The 24,305-nt window shown below is 40.9% G+C and overlaps 2 protein-coding genes across 2 annotated transcripts; one reads left to right on the plus strand and one right to left on the minus strand.

The window, feature by feature from the left end:
• Nucleotides 1-4,728: 4,728 nt before the first annotated feature.
• On the minus strand, nt 4,729-5,546 carry LOC130472079 (uncharacterized). The gene is made up of 3 exons (XM_056842502.1): nt 5,363-5,546; nt 4,890-5,239; nt 4,729-4,836 (listed from the first exon to the last, which is right to left on the minus strand). The coding sequence occupies exons 1-3, from the start codon at nt 5,544-5,546 to the stop codon at nt 4,729-4,731; spliced, it is 642 nt and encodes a 213-aa protein (XP_056698480.1).
• An 8,469-nt stretch (nt 5,547-14,015) lies between these two features.
• LOC110802894 (cellulose synthase A catalytic subunit 6 [UDP-forming]-like) lies at nt 14,016-20,494 on the plus strand. The gene is made up of 14 exons (XM_022008348.2): nt 14,016-14,783; nt 15,129-15,321; nt 15,435-15,664; nt 15,781-15,883; nt 15,983-16,163; nt 16,408-16,674; nt 16,757-17,102; nt 17,200-17,337; nt 17,446-17,571; nt 17,666-17,878; nt 17,988-18,285; nt 18,622-18,818; nt 18,901-19,251; nt 19,390-20,494. The coding sequence occupies exons 1-14, from the start codon at nt 14,703-14,705 to the stop codon at nt 19,969-19,971; spliced, it is 3,306 nt and encodes a 1,101-aa protein (XP_021864040.1). The 5' UTR covers nt 14,016-14,702; the 3' UTR covers nt 19,972-20,494.
• Nucleotides 20,495-24,305: the final 3,811 nt, after the last annotated feature.

The raw sequence follows: 24,305 nt of genomic DNA on the forward strand, positions 1-24,305 counted from the left end.
AACCCTCAACCTCTACCTTGCGGGTGTATGTTGAGAGATCCCCACACCAGGGATCACAAGGGAACCTACGGCCGTCGTGGTCAAACATAATTGCACTCCCTTTATGTCACGATAACCGGGTTTTGTCAGTTTTTCTCATTGTCGTTAAAAACTAAATGGCGACTCCTGTATTACTAGTCAATTGGGTGTAAACTCACAGGAAATCCAATTACACTTGATTGAATAAAAAGAATCGTCACACCCACGAGGGACGAGGTCACGCATTAGCCTCGCGCTTTTTCGACCCCCTCACAGTGCCATGAAACTGCTTCTTGCTGTGGGGAGCTCGACTTCGGGAGGGATGACTGCCTCGCAATCGAAGACTAGGGAGAAAGGAGTATGATTGGTCACCGTCTTGGGTGTTGTTCTGTCGGCCCAAAGGATCATAGGTAATTCGTCTACCCATCTTCCTTTGGCATCGTCGAGGCGCTTCTTGAGGTTGTTGATGATGATTTTGTTGCTTGACTCGGCTTGGCCATTTGCTTGAGGGTATCTCGGTGTTGAGGTATGCAAGGTGATGTTGTACCTGCTGCAAAATTCTTTGGTTTTGTTGTTGATGAACTGAGAACCGTTGTCACAGATGATCTCGGAAGGGATACCGAACCGACTAAGGACGTTTCGCTTTATGAACGAGATGACCTCAGTATCTCGAACTCGTTTAAATGCTTCTGCTTCAATCCATTTGGAGAAGTAATCAGTCATTGCCAGCATGAAGACACGCTGCCCTGATGCTTGTGGTAAGGGTCCCACTATGTCCATCCCCCACTTCATGAAGGGCCAAGGGGACAGGATGGGGTGGAGCACTTCACAAGGTTGGTGAGAGATGGATGCGAACCGCTGGCAAGAGTCGCATTTCCTGGCAAAGGCTATTGCGTCTTTCTTCATGGTGGGCCAATAATATCCCATGGTAAGAGTTTTGTGGGCTAAGCTTCTTCCTCCGGCGTGGTTTCCACATTCGCCATCATGTATTTTGCACAGTGTCGACTCGATCTCGTCATGATCTAGGCATCTCAGGTACGGTCCTGCCACTGATTTTCTGAACAATATCCCATGGATTAAGATGAATCTGGAGGCTTTCATGCGGAAGGATTTTTCGTGGGTGACTCTAGGTGGGATGGTGTTGTGTTTGAGCCAGTGTATGTAGGGGTCGCGCCATGAAGGCACTTGAGTAAGTGGGAATTGTTCGGTGATAGGTAGGTTATCTTTGGTGATGGCTGGGTACATTAAGTGGACTACAGGGATGGAAGTGAGTTTAGGTTTGATATTTGAGCCGAGGTTGGCTAAGGCGTCGGCCTGGGTGTTCTGATCTCTTGGTATTTGCTGCAGGGTGCATGAGTCGAACTTATTGACGAGCTTTTTTGCTATTTCCAAGTAAGCCTGCATCTTTGAGTCCTTTGCTGCATACGAACCGTTAATCTGACTGATAATCAATAATGAATCACAACGTACCTCGAGCCGGCGGATACTCATGTCGAGTGCTAGTGATAATCCCAGGATCAAGGCTTCGTATTCCGCCTCGTAGTTGGTAGCTTTGAACTCGCAACAGACAGACTGTACTATGGTGTCCCCTTGTGGCGACTTTAGCATAATGCCTAGGCCTGTTCCCCGTATGTTGGAGGGGCCGTCAGTATGTAGAGTCCATATCGATGAGGATCCATCGTCGGTCAGTATGTTGATTTCTTAGTCGGCTTCGTGTTGGAGGCTTGGGCTGAAGTCAGCCACAAAATCTGCCAGAGCTTGCGACTTGATGGTTGTACAAGGTTCATACCTGATGTCATAACAACCTAACTGTATTGCCCATTTGGACATCCTTCCAGATAACTCGGGCTTCCTCATGATTGACTTCATGGGATAGTTAGTTCTAACAGTTATAGGATGACATTCGAAATAAGGGAGTAATTTAATGGAAGCAACCACTAATGCAAGGACAAGTTTTTCAAGATGGGAGTACCTCGTTTCGGCGCTAAGTAGAGACTTACTGACGTAATAAACAGGTAACTGTCTATCGTCTTCTTCTCGTGCTAGTACTGCACGGATGGTCGACTCCGTGACTGCAAGGTATATCTGTAACTCCTCATTATCTTTTGGTTTGGACAGTAGCGGAGGGTTCGACGAGTACTGCTTGAGTTGTTGTAGAGCGGCTTCATGTCGATCGGTCCAGCTGAACTTCTCGTTCTTCCTGAGAATGTCGTAGAACAGTTTGCATTTGTCGGACGACCTGGAGATGAAGCGATTGAGGGCGGCCACTCTGCCTGCTAATTTTTGTACGTCCTTTTGATTTCGAGGTGATTGTAGGCTGATGATTGCGCGGATCTGGTCAGGGTTGGCTTCGATGCCTCTTTGAGTAACCATATAACCTAAGAACTTCCCAGAGGAGACTCCGAACGAGCACTTGGTGGGGTTGAGCTTCATGATGTATTCTCGTAGTACGTCGAAGGCTTGTTGGAGATGTGAAATGTGATCTGAGGCTTTCTAGGACTTTACCAACATGTCGTCGATGTAGACTTCCATCGTGTCGCCTAACTGTTTTTTGAACATTTTGTTCACTAGGCGTTGGTAGGTGGCACATGCATTCCTTAAACCGAATAGCATGACTTTGTAACAATAAGTTCCCCGCTCGGTGATGAAGGCGGTTTTTTCCTGATCTTCCGGGTGCATCAGAATCTGGTTGTACCCACTGAATGCATCCATAAATGTGAGCATTTCATGCCCTGCGGTAGCATCAACCATGGCGTCGATGTGGGGTAAGGGAAAGGAATCTTTGGGGCATGCTTTGTTGATGTCGGTGAAATCTATGCAAACACGCCATTTCCCATTTTTCTTTCTAACCACGACGACATTGGCTAACCAATCTGGGTATGTGACTTCTCTGATCTTTCCCGTATCTAATAGTTGCTGAACCTCGTCGTTGATGATTTGTTTACGTTTTGGAGCGAACTTCCGTCGTTTCTGTTTGACGGGCTTGTGATGCGGGTCAACACTTAATTTGTGAGTGATGATATTGTTAGGTTATGATACATATGATATTACATAAATCATGCGGAAACAACCATTAACCCAGGAATACATATTATTTACACATAATCATATAGCATAATTTAGATGCATACTCTTTGTTGCGTGCCCTCCCTAGCTGCGCCCGAACCGAACAAGAACAAGTCTTTAGGACTCCAAGTGTCGTCCCTCCGTAGATAGTCCACAGCACGTCCGGATCCGCCTTAAGATTGACCAACTAGAATCGCCCTTAAGGTACTAGAATTTTCGGCACTTTTGAGCAAGATGTGTGATTGAATTTTTCTCTCAAAAACTCACTTTGAATACTTTGAAACTCATTATAAATTGTGAACCCAGGCCACATATTTATAGGGGTATGGAAAGGGAATTGGAATCCTATTCAGATACAAATTAATTAAACCTAGAATCCTACAAGAACTCTAATTAATTAATTTATCTAATAGAATTAGGAATTTAATCATTAACCGAACTCTGCATGTTTTAGGAATCGTGCATGAACACAAACACTCACGCACACACACACGGCAGCCACGATGGGCCGCCCATGCGCGTGCGTGCGAGCAGCAGCCCACGCAGCGAGGCCTACGCGAGCTACAAGCCCACGTAGCTCCTGCGCGCGCTGCGCGCGCTGTGCGCGCTGCCTCGGCCTGCTGGGCCTGGCGTGGCCTTGGCTGTTCGTGTGGCGCGCTTGGCTTGCTGGGCGATGGCCTGGCTTCGTGCTGGGCCCTCGTCCGGCAGGCCTCGTCCGATGCTTATTCGTACGATACGCTTCCGATTAAATTTCCGATTCCGGAATTCATTTCCGATACGAACAATATTTAATATTTCCGATTCCGGAATTAATTTCCGTTTCGAACAAATATTTAATATTTCCGTTTCCGGAATTATTTTCCGATTCCGATAATATTTCCGATTCTGACAATATTTCCGTTTCCGGCAATATTTCCGATTCTGGCAATATTTCCATTTCCGATAATATTTTCCGATACGTACCATGTTTCCGTTTCCGGCAACATCTACGACTTGGATAATATTTATATTTCCGATACGATCCATATTTCCGTTTCCGGCAATATCATCGTTTCCGGAGTATTCATTTCTTGCCTGTGACGATCTCAGCTCCCACTGAAACCAAGATCCGTCGATTCCGAATATTCATAGATGGAGTATTTAATGCCATTAAATACTTGATCCGTTTACGTACTATTTGTGTGACCCTACGGGTTCAGTCAAGAGTAAGCTGTGGATTAATATCATTAATTCCACTTGAACTGAAGCGGCCTCTAGCTAGGCATTCAGCTCACTTGATCTCACTGAATTATTAACTTGTTAATTAATACTGAACCGCATTTATTAGACTTATCATAGAATGCATACTTGGACCAAGGGCATTATTTCCTTCAGATATCTGGGTTGATACCTGGCATGTCTTCATGGGACCAAGCGAAGCAATCTGCGTTGGCCTTGAGAAATGTGATGAGCTCCGACCTGATGTCGTCAGGCATGTCGCACCCAATGAAAACGACTTGTTCTGGTTTCGCAGGATCTAAGATGACTTCGTCAAGTCGCTCAGACTTGGGTGCTTTGTAGCCTGCTGTGTCGGAATTGGACTGTAGTTGCTATAAAGAGGATTTATTGGTGGCTGAGGGCTTTAGAGCTGCTTTGTAACATTCTTTAGATTCTTGTTGATCTCCTTTGATTTCCTGAACCCCCCATCGAGTTGGGAATTTGATGGTCTGATGGTATGTCGAGGGGATGGTCTTCATGTCGTGGATCCAGGGCCTGCCCAAGATAATGTTGTAAGATGACGGGCAATCAATAACACAGAATTTTACCTGTTGGTTGATTCCTTGAGCGTAAACAGGTAAGGTGACTTCTCCGAAGGTGGTTTTTGCCTCACCGCTGAACCCTATCAGCACGGTGGATTTCTTGACGACATCTGTATCCGGGTTGAGCCCCATCTCCTTGAGGGCGTCGAGCATCATCACATTAGTTGAACTGCCGTTGTCGACTAGGACTCGTTTGATCATGCAGTTTCCAACAGGAATGGATATCACCAGGCCATCGTGATGTTTGTCCGAGATGTCCCCTACATCAGATTCATCAAAAGATATAGGGGTTAGATACTTTGCGGCTACGACTCGGGTCGGTCTGTCTATCTCGTTTTCTCGAGCATGCCTCTTCGCTGCAGAATAAGTTAAACCACAGATGTCAGAACCTCCAGCAATAAAATTTACAGTTTTAGTATGAGGGGGAGGTGGAGGAGGTAGAGATGGAGAGTTAGAGTTGTCTTTGTTGACGACGCCACGGGCTTTGTCTGACATGACGTCTTTGAGGTATCCGTTCTTCAACAGGTAGGCTACTTCTCTCCTTAATGCAACGCAGTCGTTGGTGGTGTGACCGATGTCGGCGTGGAAATCACACCATTTTGACGGATTCTTCTTTGATTCGGGTTTACTGGACTTCGGTGGCCACTGCACCGCTTTCCCCATCTTCGAGAGGTGGTTCATCAGACCTACAGTGTCAACACAAAAATAATATTCGTTAATTTTTGGAGGCAGGTCCGGGCTATTCTTCCAGTCGGAGTCGTCGTCATCTTCCACCACTGCTACGTGTTGAGGTCGGTAATAAGGGGCAGGACGATCACTGTTTCTCTTGGGGTAGGGCAATCACCTTTCCATTTTGGTGTAGTCATTGGCTCCTTTCCTGGAATAGAGAGTTTCTTCCAGCCTGACTTGGGCCATTGCTTTGGCTTGAGCGTCCTCAAACGTCTTGCAGGGGTATTCGATCAGATCCCTCCAAAGATCGGTTTCGCCGTACAATCCTTGTCTGAACGCTTCGATTGCTGTCGGGACGTCACATTCAGGTACAGTTACCTTCTCCCTGATGAACCGAGCTATGTAGTCCTTTAGAGGTTCGTCAGGGCGTTGGACCACTCGGTACAGGTCGCTCGTCTGCTTCTCCAAGCATCTGCTGCTAGCGAACTGCTGATTAAACATGTTGTCGAGATGAGCGAAAGAGGTGATGCATCCGTTTGGCAGGTTGGTTAACCACTTCAAGGTGGGTCTGATCAATGTCAAACTGAACCCTTTGCAAAGGCGAGCTTCCCTCATATATTTGGGAACTGGGATAGTCATCATTCACTGCTTGTAGGTCAAGATGTGCTCCCTTGGATCAGTCGTTCCGTCGTACATGGGCATGTTGGGTGGGCTGAATCGCTTCGGGATGTCGATTGCATCGATGGGGTCGGCATATGGTGAGTCGGCATAACTGCCCAGGCTGGCTTCTTTGATTGGTGATGGTACTCCTGGGATTTTGTTTACCATGGTCATAATTTGTTGGAGTTGATGATTAGTGTTTTCGCAGATGCTGTTGAGCATCGGGACGAGGGGGCTGAATGTTTCGGGGAGGCTGGCTTGGAGGTGTTGGTAGTAAGTGTTTTGTGGGTGTACGCCGTGAGGTTGGTGAGGAGTGAACTGCGACACCACTTGTTGCATGTAAGGGGGCGTTCCTTGGGTAGCATGGGTACCTGCAACATAAGGGAAAGGAGTTACGAAACCGTGACTAACTGGAACGACTGACCTCTTAAGAGGAGTATATGGAGAATAGTTTCGAGAAGAGTCTGGTCGCATGACGGTGCTCGGGAACACTGCTTGCGGCGCCTGACTGGCAAAAGGAACCGCCATCAACTAGGGGGGTGCTCATGGTGCTGAAGGGACTAGGTTGACAACAGGCTGGACGACTTGCTGAGAGAAGAGTTGATCCCATGGAATTTGAGTCGCCGGTGTCGGTCCTTGTGCTGGGACCGTGACGGCCAGGGGCATTGACATGGTTACCATTGGGGTGGTAACGGACGAGATGCCGGAGCGGAGGTGGGAACCGACATCACGGAGGATGTCGTCATGCCGACCTGGGATGGGGCGACCCGGGCAGCTGTTGTGGCGATGGCGGCCGCCGATGTACCTGCAGAAGATGGTTGAGTTGGTGGCGGGGGAAGCCAACTCGGGTTAGAGCGGGGCTGATTTGGCAGCGGGTTGAACTCGCGAATCTGTTCGAGGATTGGGCCTCCTGGTTCGCCAAAAGGTACATGGAGGGGATGGTCCGGAGCAGCGTCGAGATCTAAACGGCGGTTTAGACCAGAGGTGTCTCGCCGATACTGGAACCTTGACCCGGTGGCGATAGAGGCGGTGGATATGACCTGGGAGTGCAATGCTTCGTTTTCCTTTTGGAGGATGTTGATGCGCTGCTACATGGCTTCGAAGCGACGAGTGATATCATCGGATGAGCTAGCATTTCCGGCCATGGTGATTGGAATGGTATTATCAAGCTGTTTTTGATTGTCAGCCCCACGGTGGGCGCCAAATTAATTTGGGCAAATTCTACTTAGAGACGAACTTGCCTTGACGATGGTGCTAACAATCGATCGTGCTAGATAATTTAGAGTAACGAGAGCAAGTTGTAATAGCATGGAATAATAGTATTGTTATTGCTTAGAATTCGTATATGTAAACTTACAAAGTTAAGCCATTTTATAGGCCTTCGTAACAAGAACGTAACGTTTGTGCTTAATTGAACAGAATTGAATAATAAATGCGTAATGAAAGCCGGCTCCATCAACGGTTTGTAACGGTTGTCTTGATCCCAGCCGTTGAGGGTGAGTCTGAAAGGCGCTACCATACGTCTTGCTGGCAGCCACATAGGCACTGTTTTCCACGTCTGTCCACGTCACCAAGAGGGTATTTTCCCCCCCTAACAATACTCCATTCCGATAAATACGGGTATACATCTGTTCCATCAACACTGACGGATAAATATCTCAAGCATACAAAGTCCAAAAAATATGCGGATTTAAGCTTTCTACTCCCAGTGGACCCAAGCTCCGGGAAAGTCAAAGAAATTCAAATGCCAAGAGTCAGTAAAAAAACTCTTTTCCCCTGTGGATATATTAACCAGCGGTTCAAGCCTCAGACGACATTTCAATTCAAGCAAGTACAAAAACCCAGCGGATTCACCCGGGTATTCAAAATTCAAAATTTCAAAATTCAAAATCCAAGATTCAAAATTTTCGATGCCAAGCTCCTTTTTAAGTCAAAGGCGAAAAAGAAATGCAATCCATACAAAGATCAGAGTCGTCAAGCCGCATGGAGGTAGACTCTATCCTTTTTTCTAACACTTGTCTTATGCAGGTACCGACATACAAAGAATGGTCTTGATTGCAGAACATCTTGACTATTCTCCGTCCCGTTCCGAAAACTTTGAATTTCGATTTCCTAACCGAACGCTTAGTCAGAGTGGGGGCTTCTGTAGACACCTAATTCATGTCTCCCCTAATGGGATGATGACGAAACCTTTATCCTTGTTAGATGTTTGGTGCAACTTCGTGCGGAAATCCCAATTGCTAAGATATATTCCAAAATCCAAATATCCAAGTCCAACTCCCGAGCCCGTTCCCATTTCGGAACTCGGTACAAAATTTAATTTTCAAAATCCAAACACAATCTCACCCAATGGAGCTCTCCATTGGTTTTACAAGGTCATTTCAATCAAAATGCCATTAAGAAATCCAAAAACGGGCGCCGACCCACAAAACCGAGTCCAAATACAAATTTCGAATTCAAAGGTGGGTTTTTAGTCGCAAATTCTTGCCTTAACCACCAAGAAAATCACTACACTCCAAAATCGTACAAAGGTACAAAGCCTCCGGTACAAGAAGGACGGTGTCATCGTCCTTCTTTTGGCGGCTTCTGCGATACGTCAACAGCGCTGGGCGCAGCTTAGGCGCCTGGCGCTGGCGTGATTTATTTTTTTGCCGGCTATGAGGAGGAGGATTTAATAGGAGGTCGTAATACAAATTTTTCCTCTCAACACAAATTCAATCTTCAAAAACCTTCAATTTTCCTACAATTTTTCTAAACACCAAGAGCAATTGGGAGTGAAAATCGGAAGCATAACCTAACCCTAACAAGTTAATCTGAATCCCTAATCTAAATTACTATGATTTGTTCTAATTTTCTACCTTTCTAGTCCAAGATCTAAACTCCAATGATGTTTGCATTTGAGTTCATAATCATGACAAACTAGGAAAAATATACAAAGGTGCAATCTTTGGGAGGATTTCATTCTTGAAATCTCTCTCAAATGATTTTCCAAGCACCATTTCAATATTCAAATGCAAGTTTCAAGCTTTGTTTTAAAAAATGATTAGTAAAATGAGGAACTTTCACTCTTGAAAGACTTTCTCTTTACAACAATCATCATACAATTTCACAAAATCCAAAACTTTTCAAAAGTTCAAGGATGTTTATGAAAAGTGAAATCCCTTTTCTAAACTAGAACATATGAACATTCATGTTCACAATACAAAATCCAATGTCCAAGTTCAATGATGATTAAATGAGAGAAAAACTCTCTTTAAACTAGAAATTTTCAAATCATGGAGTGTGTTAAAGATGAGATTTTTCTATCATGAAATCTCTTAATCTTTGATGTTGAACCTCCCTTTTCAAGTTCAAGTTCTACTTCTATTTCAAGTTCTATTTCAATGTTCAAAAATTAATGACACTTCAAGATGAGCAACTCATCTAAAGTTAAGATTTTTAGAGAATTGAATCTGTGTCGGGCACACTTATTATTAAGAAGTTGCTTGGCATTCGGATCTCAAATACAATGGTGCTATATCAATACAACAATTTCAATAATGCACCTTTATCCTCTTATTTTTTTTTTTTGTTAAATTATTCTCTTAATTGCGATATTGAAATTGCAGTCATAGTAATAATAAGAGCAATAATAATAGCAATCATCACTTAAGTAAATTTAAGATAAATTTACTTAAGTGATGATTGCTATTATTATTGCTCTTATTATTACTATGATTGCAATTTCAATATCGCACTCTTTACTCGCCATTTTAAAGGCGATGTGGTTTTGCACCTAAATGGTGTTGTACGCATTTCAATAATTCATTTTCTACTTGTGATGATGCTTTACATGTTTATTTCTTTCATCACCCAACATGATAAATACAACAAAATACAAAAGGGTTACATCACGTGAACGAAGATAATTTTTTGACAAACCGACCTTAGGTTCCTTAAATTAACTTTAAAGCAAAGTGACCACGTACAAGTAGCAATTTCAATGATTCTAAAATGCATGATTCAACCAACCTAGTGTCATGATTAGGATTTCGCAAAACAATCCTTGTCTTGTATTCAAATGTATTTCTAAAGTCTACCAAAATAAGCGATTCGTTCCCTTACCCGAATCTCACACATTCGGTTTAAAGATTCAATGCCTTATCCAAAAAGAGCCAACTTTGGTCCTTCCAAACGGGACCCCTTAATATGTTTGGTGGCGACTCCGTCATGGTTCAATATTTGAAAGTCGTAGGGGTCTTTACGTAGACTTTTATATATTGAGTTTTGATATTTCAAATGTTCAAAACGGGTTAACGTCATTAGGACAACTCTAGATTTTGCCCCCCTTTGATCCGGTGGGGTTGTAAAAAAACCAAGTCAAAGCTATGTGTTTTCCTCTTCGATAAACCGAACAAAGTTTAGGTTTTTGATTATTTCTAATCGGGGTTCATCAAATTCCCCTAACTTGCATTTCGAAATTCAAAAATACAACATATACAATTTTACGAAAAGCAAAGTACAATGTACGATTCAAAAAACCCCCTACACGCTGCATTAGTTAAGTTAATTAGCCTTTAACGTAATCACGTGGAAGTAATACTCATGAGTTTCTCTCAAGGTTGGTGTTATTTAATGAAATGTTGTTTTTAAAAAGAGAGAAATTTGGGGGTGTTACAATTTCCGTTTCCGACAATATTTCTTTTTCCAATAATATTTTTCAATTCGACCCATATTTCCGTTTCCGTCCATTCCTGTAATATTTATATTTCCGATATGAACCATATTTCTGTTTCCGACAAATTTTCATTTCCGGTAACATTTATAATTCCTATAACATTTCCGATACGAACCATATTTACGCTTCCGGTAATATCTTCGTTTTAGACAAATATTCTCGTCTTTGCCTCTTGATGGTTTGTGTTAGCTCCCACTAAAACCAACATCCATCATTTCTGAATATCCATTATTAGAGTATTTACTCGATATAATATTCACCTAACTACTTGAACTGGTTCAAGTACTATTTTGTGGCCCTACGGGTTCAGTCAAAGAGTAAGTTGGTGCATTAATAATATTAATTCCACTTGAACTGAAGTGGCTTCTAGGTAGACATTCATATCACTTGCTTGATTAATAATGAACCATATTTATTAGAATTCGCATTAAATGCATTAAATGCAAACTTGGACTAAGGGCATATTTCCTTTAAGATCAATGTGGCGGCGCCGAAGATCTGACATCACCTAGGGTTTGAGGAGGCAGAGAATTTAGGAGAGGGAGGGGAGACAAATAATTTAGGAGAGAGAAAGAAAATAATTAGGTTTTGGGAAATGAAAATGAAAAGGAAAACGAAAAAATAAAAAAGAAATGTTGTTGTCAACAATCCGCGTGGCACATTAGGCGACAACAAGGCAGTATTTCCTATAAGACCGTCTTTTACAAAAGTTGTGCATTTTAAATACTTTTCTCCTCCAATTAGAAATAATAAATGTTTTTAATTAATAAAATACATTCATTAAATATCTAAATGCAACTTTAATTTAAAACTCTTTAAAAATATTTTATAAATATAATAAAGGAAAATTTGTAAAAAATAATCCAACCTTTGGCCGCTCTTCTATTAACAGTACGACATATCGATTAATTCTAAATAATCCAAATTTTATGGGGTATCTTCCCATAACAGTCCTTTTTACCTACAACCTTAATAACAGGTTAATTTCTATTTTAAAAGGTTAAGTGAGACATATGTCGCTCAATAATTGGTCCAAAAATTATTTTACAATTTTTAATTTTGAATTATTTTAAAAAAACTATTTTACCCCACCCTTTTTCTCAATCTCTTCCTCCTCTACCAGATTTTCTAGCTTCCCCCCCAAAAAAAACCCAGATTTTCTAGCTCCTCCTCCCTCCCTCTCGTAGCAGACCCTCCATCCCTCTATCCTCCCCATCCACATTCGGTGTCGACAACCTCCCTAAATCCTCACCTAATTTCTCTCTCCTACTCGCGCTTCCCTGCTTCCTCCATCCCTCCTCTGTCGTACCTTCGTTGCCACACCACCATTGTCCAACCGCGCCGCCTTTTTCATTGCCAGAGAACCACTTCCGTCTCTTTCTAGATCGGGCAAAGCTGGTGGTGATGTGGGGAAGGGGTGGTCGCAAAAGGGCAGGGGTTGGGAAGGGGGTGGTCACGGTGGTCGCAAAATGGCAGGGGTTGGGAAGGGGGGTGGTCACGGTGGTCGCAGAATGGCAGGGGTTGGGAAGGGGGTGGCCATGGTGATCGCAAAAGGGCAGGGGTGGGGAAGGGGGTGGTCACGGTGGTCGCAAGGGGCAGGGGTGGGGAAGGGGGGTGGTCACGGTGGTCGCAAGGGGCAGGGGTGGGGAAGGGGGTGGTCATAGTGGTCGCAGGGGGTGGGGTTGGTCGCAGGGGCTGGGCAAGGGGTGGTGGTCACGGTGGTCACTGGGGTGGGCTATCTTGGTGAGGCAGGAGAGTAAGAAAAGGAGAAGGGTATTTTAAAATATAAAAAAAATTAAAGTTTAAATTTAATTAACCCACGTGTCACATTTACTTGTCAATCAGGTTACTATCCGGTCACGACCTATTCGGGGAAGATAACCCCCAAAGTTTGGATTATTTAGAATTAATCGATATGTCGTACTGTTAATAGAAGAGCGGGCAAAAGTTGGATTATTTTTTACAAATTTTCCTATAATAAATGTATTTATAATTTAATAAAAATACGGCGTATTACATCCGGTGGTTCACAACTAATTAGGACCCACCACGTTCCTCCACCACCAACCTCTGCCTTTTGGTCCTACCCCTACTTTAAATATTACTCTGTACGAAGTAAGTATATCTAAATTATTCTTTTTATTTTATGTTAAATCTATTACTCTGTATAGATATAAGTTTATTACACCAAAAAAAAAAAAAAAAATCCTTACGCATTATTTTATTAAATTTGTTTTATCTTTTAAGATAAATTGATAAAATATTTTTTGTCCAAACAATTTAAAATATCGCTTTTTTTTAATAATTTAACTTCTAAATCATTCGCGCGGTATAGCCTTTTCTAAAATCACTAATAAATAAATAAATTATTATAATATGCAACAAAAGTCAAGTTTTTAGTGTTTTATTCAATTAGTTACACTGTCAATATATGATTTAACTACACATTTTTGTCTATAGTCATTACTTTCGGAATTTGTTTTTACTTGCAAATTGTTGATAAACTTTTAATTCCTATAAAAATAATATGACAAGAATCTAATTCTTCTGGATAAATATAAGTTCGAAAAAAAAAGAGAAATGAAGAATTTTAAAATTCAAGTTATTCTTTTTATTAGTTTCAAAATTCTAAAATAAATTACTGACGTTATAAATTACTTGATAATCTCTAAAGGGATTTTACCACACCATTTTTTACGAGACCACTAAAATATACGAAGTACATTAGTAACTTTTTACTGTGTAGTTAGTAATCTATTACGGGATGGTATTGAACTAGTCAACGATCCACAAACATTTTTTTCTTTTTTGAGGTAAATCCACAAACATTAATCGGTCTTTGTTCACAATTTTAAATAAAAAACAAATTGAACACACTAGTTAAATTAAATTCTTAAAATACAGTACTCCATTAATCCATTTAGGGGTTGAAGACGAGTAAAAAGTTAAAAACATATAGTGAGTGACAGAGTTAGATCTTACAGAAAGGCACTTAGTTTATCTCTCTAACAATTTGCACATGGAACCACTCTTTCTCTCTCCTCTAATCTGTCTGTCGGTCGCTCACTCCCTCTTGTCCCTTCTGCCTTACGCGTTGAATAATCAAACCCTTCTCTCTCCCTCTTCTTAGATTCTCTCTCCTCTATTCTCCCCTTTAACTCCCCATCTAATCTCAGCTGTAATAATTCCTCCTTTCTCTCTCTAAAACCTCTCTGTCTTTTTCCAATCTTCATTATATTTCCATCCCCTAATTAATTTTACATTGTTTCCGTGAATTTCCGGTCTTTTTACAGGTTGGATCAACTATTAATCAAAGAAAAGAATCACTCTTGATTTTTTTCTAGAGAGACACAAACGACCCAGACCCACCTCCTTTTTTTTTTTTTTTTTTTTTAATTTGGTAGGTATTTTTAATTATAGCCCACATAATAATTTGTTGATATTATATTGTGGGCATTTTCATTTCTGGGAATTATTTCTCCATCTCACATCTCTTCTTTAATTTCTCTCTCCCCACTTTCTCTCTCTACACTCCCCCCTTACTACTTTAATGTGGAGTAGTTGTTGTTTTTGGTGTGTTGCTTCCTGTGAATGATTGTTTGTTTGGAGTGAGAAAAGTGTCAAAAAAGGAGTGTTTCTGTTTGTGGTCGGTGCAAGGAAGACGAAGGGGTTTCACCAAACTGATGAGATTTGTGCGTTTTGATTGAGTGAATCTGGGTCAAATTACTCCGGCCCCCTGATTTATTTTCGAGGTTTTGTTGGGGGTCTTAACAATGGCTGCCAATGGCCGGCTGGTTGCCGGTTCGCACAATCGAAACGAATTCGTTCTTATCAATGCCGATGATATTGGAAGAGTAAGTAATTCTTCATCATTCGCTACTCGGGTTTTTTTATTACTCAAATTCGGCTGCATTTGGGGTTAATGTGTTTATGTTTATTAGGGATTCAGCTGATTTTAGTTCTCGGCTTTCACTTTGACTGATACTCTGGGTTAATTAAGTAGTATGCAGACTTTCTGGCTGTATTTTTCCAATTATTTTGCCAATTAACTCATAGATTTGGTAGCTTTTGATAAAAGTATCAGTTACTTTGAAACATAATTTTGACCCAGGAATTGTGGGGAATTTAACATGGATTTAGTTAGGAGGTTTAGATCTGTGTGTTAATTTGGGGCTAATTGCATAAAAAACGTGTTACAGGTGACATCAGTGAAAGAATTGAGTGGACAGCTTTGTCAGATTTGTGGAGATGATATAGTAATGGATGATGACGAGCCATTTGTTGCTTGCAATGAGTGTGCTTTCCCAGTGTGTAGACCTTGCTATGACTATGAAAGAAATGAAGGAAATCAAGCTTGTCCTCAGTGCAAAACCCGTTACAAGCGTATTAAAGGTAACATAATTCTCCTTTGTTGTTCATAATTCTGTATTGTATGATGTTTTTTTTAGGAGAGTCAGTAGTTAGATGTGTGCTAATTAGCAATTGAACTGTTTTAACTTTTATAGGGTTTGCAAGAGTTGAGGGTGATGAGGATGAAGATGATCTTGATGATATAGAAAATGAGCTCAAATACGCGGGTAAGGATAACGACCCTCAGCACATTGCTGAAGCAATATTTTCATCCCGGCTTAATGTTGGCCGGGCTCCATCCAATGCCTCCGGCTTTTCAACACCGGCAGAGTTGGATCCGTCTGCCCATTCACAGGAACAACTTCTCTTAACTAATGGATCAGAGGTTATTATCATATCAATCTTATATTTCTGATTTCTTGCTATATAGTGTGCATAATTGGGGTTCAATTGCTATCAGAGATGACTATATTAACCTTTTCTTTCTTGTTTGCAATGTAGGATCCTTATATTTCATCGGAGAGGCATGCTTTAATAGTCCCTCCTTTTATGAGCCGTGGGAAGAAAGTCCACCCTGTATCATTTCCTGATTCAGCAATGTCCTGTAAGTTCCTTTGCGTTTTGAAAAATTGTGCATATGGTATCATTGAATTGAAAACTATATGGAATTTAGCTAAACGTGCATCGTTTTGGTTAATTTTAGTGCCACCTAGACCAATGGACCCCAAGAAAGATCTAGCAGTTTATGGATATGGAAGTGTTGCTTGGAAAGATAGGATGGAAGAATGGAAGAGAAGGCAGAATGACAAGCTTCAAATGGTTAAGCACCAAGAGGAGAATGGAAACTATGATGGAGGAGAACCTGATGATCCCGATTTGCCTAAGTAAGATCCCGATTCTCTCATGTGAAACAATCGCTAATAAGGATGGATACTTTTGAGTCTGTTGCCCAAATTATAATAAAATGACTATTAACTAGTGTCCTTGAGATAAACTCCTCGTTCTTTTCCTTTCTGTTCAAGCGGATAAAATGTGTCCATGTTAATAGTACTGTCTGGATGTTCACAGTAGCTCGTGACCTTTTTAAGATGTATTCTAACAATGGCCATCTCATTCTTATCTCTAAAGGATGGACGAAGGAAGGCAGCCACTGTCGAGAAAACTACCCATTTCATCAAGCAGGATAAATCCATACAGGATAGTCATTGTTCTTCGTATGGTTATTCTTGGGCTCTTCTTTCACTATAGAATCCTCCACCCTGTGAGAGATGCATTTGCACTGTGGCTGTTATCAGTCATTTGTGAGATATGGTTTGCTGTGTCGTGGATTTTGGATCAGTTTCCGAAATGGCAGCCCATTGAACGAGAAACTTATCTCGATAGGCTTTCGCTGAGGTAATTCTCTTTCCTCCATCTCAATATCTTTTCCTTCACCTGAATTATTTTGTACTAAACTTCAAGTCAAAATGTAAATCAGGTATGAGAAGGAAGGCAAGCCATCTGAGCTAGCCCCAGTAGATGTTTATGTGTCAACTGTCGACCCTATGAAAGAACCTCCACTTATCACAGCAAACACTGTTCTTTCTATCCTTGCTGCGGATTACCCAGTGGACAAGGTTTCATGCTATGTCTCAGATGATGGTGCAGCCATGCTTACTTTTGAAGCCCTTTCTGAGACCTCTGAGTTTGCAAGAAAATGGGTCCCATTTTGCAAGAAGTATCAAATTGAACCTCGTGCTCCTGAATGGTATTTCTCTCAGAAGGTTGATTATCTGAAAGATAAAGTGCATCCTGCCTTTGTCAGGGAACGCCGTGCCATGAAGGTTGGTAGATTGTGGCATAATATATTACAGAGTGTTTTCTAGAGTGCAATCTTATTTCAGTATCTCATTCAGCTCATTATGTTTGCTAAAATTTCAGAGAGACTATGAAGAGTTCAAAATCCGGATAAATGGGTTGGTTTCCATGGCACAAAAGGTTCCTGAGGAAGGTTGGACTATGCAAGATGGAACCCCGTGGCCTGGAAACAATGTTAGGGATCATCCTGGAATGATACAGGTGATTGGAACTGGGACTATTTGAATGTTTCCCTACTCTCCCTTCTCCTGTACTTCCGTTGTTTTGAGCTCCCGTCCAATACGTGACATATGTTCTATTGTCTAACAGGTGTTCCTTGGCCAAAATGGTGTCCGTGACTTGGATGGAAATGAGCTGCCTAAACTTGTTTATGTTTCTCGTGAGAAGAGACCCGGATTTGATCATCATAAAAAAGCTGGTGCCATGAATTCCTTGGTAAGTCTATCTCTCTCTCTCTCTCATATTGTCTTGTTCCTGAAAATAAGACTATATAAATCACCTAAGTACCTAATCCTCTACTGTTTTACAGATAAGAGTTTCAGCAGTTCTCTCAAATGCACCATACCTACTTAATGTGGATTGTGATCACTACATCAACAACAGTAAGGCACTCCGTGAAGCCATGTGCTTCTTAATGGATCCCATATCAGGGAAGAAAATATGCTATGTACAGTTTCCTCAGAGGTTTGATGGCATTGATAGACATGATCGATACTCTAACCGTAATGTTGTATTCTTTGATGTAAGCATCATCCTCCCCCCTAAAATATGATTATCACTTCAATTGTGATTTTGCTTAGAAGCAAATGATGATTGTTCTCCTTATCAATTTTCTTTTCCCCTGTTAATAGATCAACATGAAAGGGTTGGATGGTATCCAAGGACCAATTTATGTCGGAACAGGTTGTGTTTTCAGAAGGCAAGCACTTTATGGGTATGATGCCCCTAAAGTAAAGAAGCCCCCAGGCAAGACCTGTAATTGTTGGCCGAAATGGTGCTTTTGCTGCTGCTGTTTTGGATCCAGAAAGAATAACCGAAAATCAAAAACCAAGGATAACAGCAAGCTCAAGGACAACAAAAAGAAGTCCAAAAACAAGGATTCATCCACACAAATACACGCTCTTGAAAACATTGAGGAAGGTATTGAAGGTAAGCATACGTTTACACTACTTGTGTATTGTATGTTATTCACTCTACGCTCCCAAATATTTGCAACGATTCTATTCATAATGCAGTAATTAATTTACTTTCTACATCGCACAACTTTGTTGATTGGAAGTGATAATTCAAACACCATCCAAGGTTGGTAGGTTGTTTTGTAAATTTGATTATATTCACAACCGAGGTTATTCTCAAATCCTTGCAATGAGTAGTTCGGGATGGAGGGAGTATTCCCTAAAAACGGCAAAGAAAAATTCTGATAAATAATTTTTTTAAAAAAATTGATCATTCTGCCTGGATCTCATTGTTGTTCTGCATTTGCAGGAATCGATAATGAAAAGTCTGCTCTTATGCCCCAAGTGAAATTCGAGAAGAAATTTGGTCAGTCTCCGGTCTTTATAGCTTCCACACTGATGGAGGAAGGTGGAATGCCTCATGGTGTAAGTGAAGCATCACTATTGAAGGAGGCCATCCATGTCATCAGTTGTGGGTACGAGGACAAAACTGAATGGGGAAAAGAGGTGAGGATGTGCCTTCACTTTGTATTATGTGAGAAATGTTTGCATAAATTTGCCTCCTCTGACCACGTTTTGTTGAAATCAGGTTGGTTGGATTTATGGTTCAGTTACAGAAGATATCCTGACTGGGTTCAAAATGCATTGTCATGGATGGAGGTCAGTGTACTGCATGCCAAAAAGAGCTGCATTTAAAGGGTCTGCTCCAATTAATCTGTCTGACCGTCTCCACCAAGTTCTTCGGTGGGCTTTGGGATCTGTTGAGATATTGTTGAGCAGACACTGCCCTATTTGGTATGGGTTTAACAGTGGTCTCAAACCACTGGAGCGATTTTCTTATATTGCCTCTGTTGTGTACCCATTGACGTCTATCCCACTGCTTGTCTATTGTACTCTCCCAGCTGTCTGTCTTCTCACCGGGAAATTCATTGTTCCTGAGGTAAGTTTCAGGCTTGTTTGTGCTTCAGAGTATTGCTTGCAAAAAAGTGATTGTGTAGCATTTTCCTATCCTAAGTATAATGCTGTTTGAGTTTACTATACTAGTCTGATGTTTGATTTATACACTGGTGATGTACAGATCAGCAGCTATGCAAGTATTTTGTTTATGGGTCTGTTTATTTCCATCGCGGTAACGAGTATCCTAGAAATGCAATGGGGACATGTGCAAATCGACGACATGTGGAGGAATGAACAATTTTGGGTGATTGGAGGTGTATCTGCCCATCTTTTTGCCCTCTTTCAAGGTCTACTAAAGGTTCTTGCTGGTGTGGACACCAACTTTACTGTCACATCCAAAGCAGCAGATGACGGAGAATTCTCAGACCTTTACTTGTTCAAGTGGACTTCCCTGTTGATCCCACCCATGACTTTGCTGGTGATGAACATCATCGGGGTTATAGTCGGGATATCAGATGCCATTAACAACGGGTACGAGTCATGGGGTCCTCTATTCGGTAGGCTCTTCTTTGCAATGTGGGTCATCATTCATCTTTACCCCTTCCTCAAGGGTATGATGGGAAAACAAGATCGCGTCCCCACCATTCTCATCGTCTGGTCCATTTTACTTGCATCCATTTTCTCCCTTCTATGGGTCAGAGTTAACCCGTTCACAGCCAAAGGCGGTATTGTTCTCGAAGTATGTGGGTTGGATTGTGATTAGTACACCAAACATTTTTGATGATGAATTTTGTGTAGAAAAAGAAACCCAACCAAGCTGGGAGAAAGCAAGAAAAACGAAAAACGACGTTGGTAGGCGATCATTGAATCGAATTGAAGGATACAAAAGATGAGAATTGGGTTTGTGTTGTGTAGATAAAGTTGGGAGCTTGACACATTGAAAAAATTTGTTGTCAGGGAAAAATGTTTATTCATTCTTTTGATACACGTCGTTATTTGTGAGTCAAGTTATAGGGGATTATGGATTTCAGGGTATTTTTATGATCCCCCCATGAACATAAAGGAGTTTTCTTTTTCTATTATTTTTTGTTGGGGTAAAAGTTTCTTCTATTCTTAATTTATAAGGCCCTCTCCCTTAGAAATAAGGGACTTGAAATGTTGTGTCATTAATCATTATTGTAGGTTTGTGGGTTACAATTAATTTTGGCTTCTTTTTAGACTGTGAAGTTTAAATCTTATTCTATATTTTTGGATTAGTATATCAATAAAGTGGTTTTTACTTTTTAGTGTTCTCTCTTCTCTTAATGTTTATGCAAGATTACTGATAGAATATTAGTCGTAATACTCCTTCAAATTTATATCTCCTTGTGTTCCTTAAAGTATGTTATTCAAATGTTTTCCATTCCACAAAATTTTACAAAGTAATTTTGTAAGAGACGTTTGTTTTGGAAGTGTAAAGTTCACTATGTTGATTTTCATGGAAGAGTGAGACAACATTGGACAGCACCTGTGAAGTTGTGGTCTTGAATTTGGTTGCTTCCAAAATGGTCAAACTATAATTTGGGTTTTCTTGCTGTCAAATTTCCAATAATGAAATTTTGTACCTCCTTTGTCCTAATTTTATACGGAGTACCCCGTATGGTTAATAGCGTAATTTTAACAAGTACTCCCTCCGTATTTTTTTAAGAGATACACTTGGTTGGGCACGGGTCTTAAGAAGAATAAAAGAAGTGGGGTTGGGGTAGATATTTTAATAAATAAGTACATTGGGGACCATGTCCTTTTGAACAAGTGGAGGTGGGGGTGGGGTGGGTGTAGTTGTAAAATTATTTTTTAATTGGATGGTGGGTCATAAAGTGTAGTAGATATATTATTTAATTAGGTGGTGGGGTTGATAAGTTACCAAATATGGCAAGTGTATCTCTTAAAAAAATACGGCCGGAAAAGACAAGTGTATCTCTTAAAAAAATACGGAGGGAGTATTGTCTATTCTAAGCAAAAGATCTGTGTTGCAGCTGTGGACTATGATGTTATTGTCTTATTAGTTCACATCTTGCTCAAAATACAATCCTGCTACTAAATTTAATTTCTCAATTCCCCATTTTTAGTTATTTGATCACTCATCTCAACTAATTTCAGCTATAATATCCATAAAGTTCCTCAATTACGGACCTTCAGTCTCTAAGATATTTCTTAACGATAACTTTAAAACAATTACAACAACAACAACAAAGCCTTAGTCCCAAAATGTTTTGGGGTCGGCTAACATGAATCGTCGTAGAAGATCGTCATTGTTATCAATCAAATCAGAAAGGAGCGGGAACTTAAAAAAAAAAAAAAAAGTGGAATTAACTAAAGTAAGATAAGAGGAAAATGTATATATATTATAGAAAAAATATTGTAAGAGATAATAAAAAATAAGTAAAGTTTAAAATAAATGAATAAGTAAAATAAGTACATTTCAAAATAGCATGTAAAATTAAAAAAAATTAAAAAATAGAGAGAAACAGAAAAATGGAAGCTGTATAGGTCAAATGAATTCATCAATGTATATTCTCTCCCTCCACTATGTCCTATCCAACGCCATATTTTCCTCAATCCCAAGAAAGATCATATCGTGCTCAATCACCTTCCTCCAAGTTTTCTTAGGTTTTCTCCTACCCCTTGCAATTCTATCACTTTGCCACCCTTCTATCCTCCTAACCGGGGCATCACTTGATCTTCTGCTTACATGTTCAAACCATCTTAAACGATTTTCCATCATCTTAAACTCAATCAGTGCAACCCCTACTTTCTTCATAATAATCTCATTTCTCAAACGATCCTTTTTTGTATGCCCACACATCCAACGTAACATGTGCATCTCCGCCACATTCATCTTGTGCACGTGACAATGTTTCACTGCCCAGCATTCCGTGTCGTATAACAGAGCCGGTCGAATCGTCGTGCGGTGAAATTTTCCCTTCAATCTTTGGGGCATGCCGGCCTGAATCACATAGGAACTGAAGGAAATAATGCCCTTGGTCCAAGTATGCATTCAATGTTAAGTCTAAATAAATGCGGTTCAGTATTAATTAACAAGTTAATAATTCAGTGAGATCAAGTGAGCTGAATGCCTAGCTAGATGCCGCTTCAGTTCAAGTGGAATTAATGATATTAATCCACAGCTTACTCTTGACTGAACCCGTAGGGTCACACAAATAGTACGTAAACGGATCAAGTATTTAATGGCATTAAATACTCCATCTATGGATATTCGGTATCGACGGATCTTGGTTTCAGTGGGAGCTGAGATCGTCACATGCAAGAAATGAATACTCCGGAAACGATGATATTGCCGGAAACGGAAATATGGATCGTATCGGAAATATAAATATTATCCAAGTCGTAGATGTTGCCGGAAACGGAAACATGGTACGTATCGGAAAATATTATCAGAAATAGAAATATTGCCGGAATCGGAAATATTGCCGGAAACGGACATATTGTCTGAATCGGAAATATTATCGGAATCGGAAAATAATTCCGGAAACGGAAATATTAAATATTTGTTCGAAACGGAAATTAATTCCGGAATCGGAAATGTTAAATATTGTTCGTATCGGAAATGAATTCCGGAATCGGAAAATTAATCGGAAGCGCGTCGTACAAATTAGCATCGGACGAGCTTGCTAGACGAAGGCCCAGCACGAAGCCAGGCCCACGTCCAGCAAGGGAAACGCGCGCCACAACACGCCAGCCCAAGGCTGCGCCAGGCCCACCGCAAGGCAGGCCCAGCGCGCGCCCAAGGCTGCGGCAGTCGTGGGCTGCGTTGCTTGGGCTGTGCGCGCGCGCGCATGGCGCCCCTCGTGGGCTGCTGTGCGTGCGTGTGTGTTTGTGTTCACATACGAAACCTAAAACGTACATGATTCGTTTAATGATTAAATTCCTAATCCTAAAAGATAAATTAATTAAATAAGAGTTTCACTAGGATTCTAATTTAATTCATTCGTATCCTAGTAGGATTCCAATTCTCTTTCCATACCCCTATAAATATGTGGCCTGGGTTCACAATTTATAACGAGTTTTTTCAAGTATTCAAAGTGAGTTTTTGAGAGAAAAATTCAGTCACATACCTTGCCTAAAAGTGCCGAAATTATTAGTACCTTAAGGGCGATGCTAGTTGGTCAATCTTAAGGCGGATCCGGACGTGCTGTGGACTATCTACGGAGGGACGACACTTGGAGTCTTAAAGACTTGTTCTTGTTCGGTTCGGGCGCAGCTAGGGAAGGCACGCAACAAAGAGTATGCTTCTAGACTATGTTATATGATTATGTGTAAATAATATGTATTCCTGGCTTAATGGTTGTTTCCGCATGATTTATGAATTGTCATATGTATCATAACCTAACAGGAACCTCGTGACATCTTTCCACTCCAACCAACCTGCTTTGATTATATGGGCCACATCGCCATCCATTTCTCCATCCTTTTGGATAATAGATCCTAAATAACAGAACATTTCAGAGCCTTGGACAATATTCCCATCTAAGGTAATTACCCCTGTCTCTCTATCTTGGACTCCACTAAACTTACACTCCATATATTCCGTCTTGTTTCTACTCAGCCTAAAACCCCGAGATTCCAAAGTTTGTCTCCATAACTCCAACTTACTTTCCACTCCTTCTTTTGTTTCATCAATCAACACAATATCATCTGCAAACATCATGCACCAGGGTATACCATCTTGAATTAACCTCGTCAATTCGTCCATGACTACAACAAAAAGAAACGAGTTAAGTGCGAAACCTTGATGCACTCCAATCGTAATGGGGAATTCTTCCGTCTTACCAACACTAGTTCTCACACTCGTGCTAACTCCCTCATACATGTCCTTGATGATATCAATATACGAATTCCTTTCCTAATTAATGCCCACCAAAGAATTTCCCTTGGTACCTTATCATACGCCTTCTCCAAATCAATGAAAACCATATGTAAATCCTTCTTCTTATCCCGATAATTCTCCATTAGTTGCCTTATAAGATGAATGACTTTCATAGTCGATCTCCCAGGCATAAATCCAAACTGGTTCTCCGAAATTTTCACAGTTCTCCT

The sequence above is a fragment of the Spinacia oleracea genome, chromosome 4 (genome assembly GCF_020520425.1).
Source record: "Spinacia oleracea cultivar Varoflay chromosome 4, BTI_SOV_V1, whole genome shotgun sequence".
Classification (NCBI taxonomy): domain Eukaryota; kingdom Viridiplantae; phylum Streptophyta; class Magnoliopsida; order Caryophyllales; family Amaranthaceae; genus Spinacia; species Spinacia oleracea.

What these genes read in the sequence shown, in the direction of transcription:
- LOC130472079 (XM_056842502.1), bottom strand. Translation starts at nt 5,546, where the DNA reads ATGGGGAAAGCGGTGCAGTGGCCACCGAAGTCCAGTAAACCCGAATCA. An exon ending in CGTCATGTCAGACAAAGCCC is followed by an intron (nt 5,240 to 5,362) that starts GTGGCGTCGTCA and finishes CTTATTCTGCAG; the next exon opens with CGAAGAGGCATGCTCGAGAA. An exon ending in CTCAAGGAATCAACCAACAG is followed by an intron (nt 4,837 to 4,889) that starts GTAAAATTCTGT and finishes TATCTTGGGCAG; the next exon opens with GCCCTGGATCCACGACATGA.
- LOC110802894 (XM_022008348.2), top strand. Translation starts at nt 14,703, where the DNA reads ATGGCTGCCAATGGCCGGCTGGTTGCCGGTTCGCACAATCGAAACGAA. An exon ending in GATGATCCCGATTTGCCTAA is followed by an intron (nt 16,164 to 16,407) that starts GTAAGATCCCGA and finishes TTATCTCTAAAG; the next exon opens with GATGGACGAAGGAAGGCAGC. An exon ending in ATCATCCTGGAATGATACAG is followed by an intron (nt 17,338 to 17,445) that starts GTGATTGGAACT and finishes ATTGTCTAACAG; the next exon opens with GTGTTCCTTGGCCAAAATGG.